Here is a 6,017-nt window from a genome sequence, read left to right as displayed (position 1 = left end):
CACAAAGGACCACTTCGCCACGCCTTGTATTCCTTCACCAACATTTGTCCTGCCCAACAGAACACCTGCGACGCGCGTGTCTTGTAGAAACCCGTCGTACAAGACAACCGTCCCCATCACAGCTGAACCGATCCCATTCCAAACGGAGAACGGCCAATCTTGCCGGTTTCCAAGCACCCACGTCATCCGCGCGACGCCACACCAGGTTCCGCTTGTGTCGTCGCAATCCGACGGTCCAGCGCACGAAAGAACGTCAATCACTCTTTCGTTCGTGCATGCCCCGATATCTGCCAAAAATAAATAAATAAAAGAAATTTACAAATTTACCCCCTTATGCCCGGGGCATTTTGGGAAATTGGAAAAGGTCGTCCAAGCGACAGGCAGTTCTCCGGTAATCACTGATAAAAAGTTGGAACGTGGGCCCACAGTCTAAGGCGGCATCAGGACCACACGATCTGACATAGCCCGACCACGATCTGAACGCGACCAAAGTTTTTTTAAAAAAATTATAGATTAGGATAACGGGAAAGAAATGTGCTCTCCCCGAGAAAGGAAAGGAAGGAGATGCTTTCTCTTCCCAACTGTAAAATATCTGTACTTCTTTACATCTTTTCCTGATGTTAGAAAAGAGCGAACCAACAACTCAGACAGGGTGCAAAGGAATTTTTCTTGTAATACAGAAACTATGTTGTTAAATGCCAACTTCTCCTATCCTAATGAGCATTTTTACCTAGGACCAGATAGCTCCATTTCTTCTACTACATCCAGGGAATGGTTATCATCATCATCATCATCATCACTACTGCCACCATTGTCATCGCTGTTCATTACAAACAATGCATTAGAGTCACTTTGATGGTGTGCGCCGGGAGCGTCATGATGCATTGGGAGCGTATTGGAAGCTTCCCACTTGTCGGCAAGCCCGTCACCTTCGAGCATCCTTAGCACCTCCGACATCTTCGGACGGTGAGAGGGGAGGAATTGGGTGCATAGGAGGGCCACCAGGACCATCTCCCCCACCTCTATCCGGTCGTAGTTGCTTCCCAAGTCTCGATCCACCAGTAAATCTAGCTTCTTCTCCTGATGCACCTTCCTCACCTGCATGCAAGAATCATGCAAAATGGAGGTATAAGAAAGGAGAATGTACTACTAGATCGCTACTAATGTATTCATACATATATGAAGATATTTATGGCGTCTTTTAGATATATAGAGACATTCATATACATTCATATTACCCAGTCGAGCATGGCGCCTTTCTGGTTAGGCCCCTTGCCAAACTCAAGGGCACGCTGTCCGGTGACAAGCTCGAGGAGGAGGATGCCGAAGCCAAAGACGTCAGTCTTGTCGGACGACTGGCCGGTGGAGAGGTACTCTGGAGCGATGTGGCCGACGGTGCCACGGACGGCGGTGGTGACATGGGAGTCTCCATGGTCGAGAAGCTTGGCGAGGCCAAAGTCGCCGACCACCGCTTCGCAGCAGTCGTCGAGGAGAACGTTGGCCGCCTTCACATCCCGGTGGATTATCTTTGGGTCGCATTGCTCGTGCAGGTACAGCAGACCCCTCGCTGCTCCCAGGGCTATCCGTTTCCTCGTGTTCCACTCCAGCGGCGGTTTACCTGGGAGAGCCAAAAAAAAATTCAAACACCTTAACGTGATCCCGTCACCGGAGGTGAGGAGGTTAAAGTCATTTTCTTCCGGTGGTCAAAATTGGTGTTTTAGATAAAGATTTAGGCTCCGACAAACTTTTTTTTGAAAAAAAAGAGAGAAAGATTTAGGCTTTAATGTCATATCATAGCCTCTCAACCAGGCTCATCAAATAACATAAGACATCTTATTTACGATTACATTCGACAGTGGCCCGGCCATAGTAATACATCCGCCAAGAATGTATTCAAAGAAACCAATAAAATTGAGGATTGGATGACTTCTTACGTAATCAACTACTCTTAAAACACTCTATGGGCCGAAAAGAAGAAGTTATCTTAAATACTTCCTAATTTATTATTTTTTAATTTTATTGAAAATATTTTGTATTGGTATTATATGATATATTCAGTTTAGAAAAAAAAATCAAAACAAAACAAAACAAAAGGTAACAAAGCCCCACAAGATGACGAGACGAACAGACGGCTACATCGGATATGGATTGTACCTAGAGGCAAATTAGACGGCAGATCTCGGAGGACGCACAAGAAGACCTAGAAGGAGCATCCAAAAGATGGTGTTGCTCGCAATCCGCATGTGGCTCCGGAAATAGAGTGGGGGAGGGTCCACCGTCGGTCAAAGCGAGAGCACGTAAACGGTGTGTTACGGCCATCATTACATCGAGCCGACCGGAAAGAAGTACAAAATGTACGGTGATCGAGACGGCCAACAGGACTCAATAGGTTAAATAAAATGGGATCCGGTCACCGACATGAGGACCGGACCCACCCGCTAAAGCCTGCCCGCGGGGACAACTATAGTCCAGTCCGGCCCCCACGCGAGTACGAGGCCGGCATGGAGTTGGATTGGGATGGAGATTGGAGCAGCTGTTTAAATCGTTATTAGAGCGGTCCGCAGGAGCAGTGTACCGTACCCCGGAGACGGGAGGCGACGCTGCCGTTGGGCATGAAGGGGTAGACGAGAAGGCGCTCGCCGGCGGCGGTGGCGCAGTAGCCGAGGAGGCGGAGAAGGTTGCGGTGGACGGCGAGGCTGATCATCTCCACCTCCGTCCGGAACTGGGTCTCCCCCGCTGCGCCGGCGTCGTTCAGCCGCTTCACCGCCACCATGGTGCCGTCGGCGAGCCGCCCCCGGTACACGTGCCCAAAGCCCCCCTTCCCCAATAGATTCCGCCCGCTGAAATTCTCAGTCGCCGCCTGGAGCTCCCTCAGCCCGAACAGTCGGAGGTTCCCCAGCCCCACCACCACCGCCCCCTCCCCCTCCCTCTCTGGGAAAAAAAAAAGAGATTTTGATCATTCTGTGAGAGTTTGGATTTTTTTTCAAGTTTAATGACAGCAAGAGATTTTGGTGACTGACCCTTGAGGCCGAGGTTGGAGCGGTCTTTCTTCGTCTTCCGCCACCAGAGGAGGAGGAAGATGCAGAGAAGGAAGGAGGAGGCGCCGAAGCTGGTGCCAATGGCAACGGCTAGTTTCTGGGCCTTTGATCTCTCTGGATGAATTGAAAGCGATTCCCATGAATTAAAGAGTGCAGAGCTTTGCGATATTGGTGAGAGAGAAATGGGAGGAGATATTGATTACTTCGAGAAGACTCCAAGAGGAAGGGAAGAGGAACAGGGGTTGGTGTTCTCGAGCACTCTTCTATGCTTCCACTTCCACATATCAGAGGATTCCCCACTACACTGAGATGGAGATAAAGAGAAAAGAGAGTTAGAAACTCTGAAACGCGTTTTGGAATAGGGAGAACAGCGTCCAAGCGGGAAGAAGGAAGTGGGAGGAGAGAGGGCTGTCCTCACTTGAATGTTCTGGCCGGGAACAGGGAAACCGGTCGTCCGCTGAGGTTATTGTAAGACAAATCCCTGGAAAGGAGCAATCTTGGTTGCTATAAATCCAGAACAGAAACCAAAACAGAGGAGAGGAGAATTCCCTTTTTATGGAAGAATCATAAGGCTAAGCTATGGAGACTTACAGGAACGAGAGCTGAGGGATCCTTGATAGCGACACAGGGAAGGCTCCCGACAGGCTGTTGTTGTTTAGTCTCCTGTGCAGAGATCGAGGAAAAGTTTAGAATAATGAGAGGATTAAAGAACAAGAATGCACGCTCGAATAAGATTGTTGGGGATTTCCTTTGCACTCTTTTCATGCTTCCGAGATTTAAACCACTTACAGATATCGAAGGAGAGCAAGGCGACCCAAAGATCCGGGCACCTTTCCGGAGAAGTGGTTGTTCGAGAGATCCAGCGTCTGGAGCTTTCGGAGCTGTCCGAGCTCGGCCGGGAGTTCCCCTGTTAGGTTGTTGTTCTGAAGTAACCTGAAAGCCCATTAAAACAGAGTAATATAGAGAACAGAGGTGTATCCAAGAACTGGGAAGAAACGAAGATGGGATTTTGTGATCTTTTTTCAAGGTTTTATATGTTGTTCTCACACTTGCTGAAGATTGGTAAGGTTCCCAATCCTCCCAGAGAGCGTTCCTGATAGGCCTTGGCTCGGCGCTCCGCTGCACAAAAAAAAGAAAAAATAATAAAAAGAGCATTAAATATTTAGAAAAGAATCCTTCTATAATACTCATTTAAAGTATAAGAATAGAAGTTTCCTTGCAAATTCTGCAACCCAATAAGAACAACTCCAATGCAAATCCAACGAATCCTACGACAGCCTGAACAAATATTTCTCAATTACGTAGATTTAGTTATTACGAGAAAAAATATCCCAATAATCTAATCAGACTGTTTCTATTAGTACTCATTAAAGTATATGAGAAGCCCCTGAAGTTTTTCCAGAACTCATCAGCCTTCACACAAAATCCTTGGAACTATAGACATTGAACTATTAGAAAAAGATTTCCAGTGCTGCTTAAATGAGGTCCTACGGTTATATTATCAAACTATAAGAGAAACCGAGAAAATGCTCTCCTGAAATCCAATAAAAATTTCACACCCTTCAAGCAAAATATTTTTGTTGTATTAATGAAACCACAAGAAGAAGAGCTCCCCTCCAAATCATGCCCATTCAACAAAATCATCCAATTATGTACATTAAATCCAATAAATAGATCCAACTGACATACAACTACTAAAAACCAATACCCTCATAAACTAACCCTCTTCTAAATTGCAATATAAGAAGAAGAGCTCTCTATGTTGTCCCATATAGCCCATTAAATTTAAAACAAAAGGACCATTTTTTAAAGTCATTAAGCCATGGAATGAAGAAGAAAAAGAAGTCTCACAGGCCAATAACAAGATTCTCAGAAGAACAGGTGATCATAGCCCAGCTACAAGGATCCACAGAGTACTCATCCCAGTTGTTCAAAGCCCCATGCGGGTCGTTCAAACTTCTTCTGATAGCTATCAAAGCCTCCACTAAGAAACAAACAATCAAAGAAAAACCATTACTAAAACTAATAAGATATTAAAAAAGAGAGAACACGCACAGAGAGAAGTGTTGGTTGGAATATGAACACTCTCCTACCTTCCATGTTGACGGGCTCGAAGGAGAGAGAGAAGGAGGCGAAGAAAAGCAAGAAGACATGGAGTTCTAAGAGGAACCAGAGCGTAGAAGGAGCCATTAGAGCAGCAGGGAGATAGAGAGAAGAGAGCAGACATGGAAGCTTTTGGGTGTTTGTTATAGCCGAGGAGAGAGAAAGCGTGGGTTCAATGATGGTGATGGGAATGACGTCCGATGATGATGAGGTACACCTATTATGTACACTGGACGGCTGTGATGATGGTGATGGGGGGCGTGGTCCATGATGAGGGCATAACATGGGGATAAAGAAGGGGAGGCATGGGTCATAGGGGAGGACAGAGAGTACAGGGAAATTCGAGATCAGGGGACTGATTCGGGTGTCAGAGAGGGCCCAGAAGTTTAGAGAGAGAAAGAGAGGGGGAGTTGGCGAGGCCAGTGCTCAGCAGTACTCGCTCTCAAAGTGTGCCCACACTCATTCCATGGGCTTGGAAGGGAGGAAAAGTGGAAGGAAAGAAGGGAAATAAAGGGAAAGAGGAAAAGAAAACAAGGGGTCCACTTTTCTATTGTTTATTTTTTAGGTTTCTTTGGATAAAGGTGAAAAGAAAGATGGCTTCTGTTGTTGGGTAGGAGTGGCATTGTGTGGTTAATCCTATTACCGTTGTTATGGACTTTGTGCTTTTAATTGGATGGATCAATAACTTGGCAATAACAGGCATAGGTTTTTAGGTGGTTATCCTTGGGTCTTGCTCACTTTTGCCTATGCCTCTCTCCTCATGCATTGGACTCATTGCACTGGAAAGCTGGTTATTATATGTGGGAGAGTGCTTCTATTTAGACCCTGCTCAGGGTTTAGTTTGAGGCAAATTGTTGGACTTTGAGACATTTGCAA

General features: G+C 46.3%; 1 protein-coding gene across 1 annotated transcript; it reads right to left on the bottom strand.

The window, feature by feature from the left end:
* Window positions 1-535: 535 nt before the first annotated feature.
* LOC103701191 (protein CLAVATA3 INSENSITIVE RECEPTOR KINASE 2) lies at window positions 536-5,596 on the bottom strand. Its single transcript, XM_008783165.6, has 11 exons — window positions 5,132-5,596; window positions 4,890-5,022; window positions 4,086-4,157; window positions 3,828-3,971; window positions 3,630-3,701; window positions 3,457-3,519; window positions 3,242-3,342; window positions 3,021-3,152; window positions 2,581-2,931; window positions 1,239-1,618; window positions 536-1,098 (listed from the first exon to the last, which is right to left on the bottom strand). Exons 1-11 carry the CDS (start codon window positions 5,424-5,426, stop codon window positions 727-729), a joined length of 2,115 nt encoding a protein of 704 aa, XP_008781387.4. The 5' UTR covers window positions 5,427-5,596; the 3' UTR covers window positions 536-726.
* Between the last annotated feature and the right edge of the window lie 421 nt (window positions 5,597-6,017).

The sequence above is a fragment of the Phoenix dactylifera genome, chromosome 2, assembly GCF_051530095.1.
Source record: "Phoenix dactylifera cultivar Ajwa chromosome 2, Ajwa_hap1_PhDact_Kaust_v1.1, whole genome shotgun sequence".
Lineage (NCBI taxonomy): Eukaryota > Viridiplantae > Streptophyta > Magnoliopsida > Arecales > Arecaceae > Phoenix > Phoenix dactylifera.
Note: the sequence above shows the minus strand (reverse complement) of the source record. Positions and strands in the feature narration are given on the sequence as shown.

Bases quoted from the DNA above. Each gene is read 5' to 3' on its own strand.
- LOC103701191 (XM_008783165.6), bottom strand. From the start codon at position 5,426: ATGTTATGCCCTCATCATGGACCACGCCCCCCATCACCATCATCACAG. The intron at 4,158-4,889 runs GTGAGACTTCTT...TTTTTTGTGCAG, and splicing joins GAGAATCTTGTTATTGGCCT to CGGAGCGCCGAGCCAAGGCC. The intron at 3,972-4,085 runs GTGAGAACAACA...ATGGGCTTTCAG, and splicing joins CTTACCAATCTTCAGCAAGT to GTTACTTCAGAACAACAACC.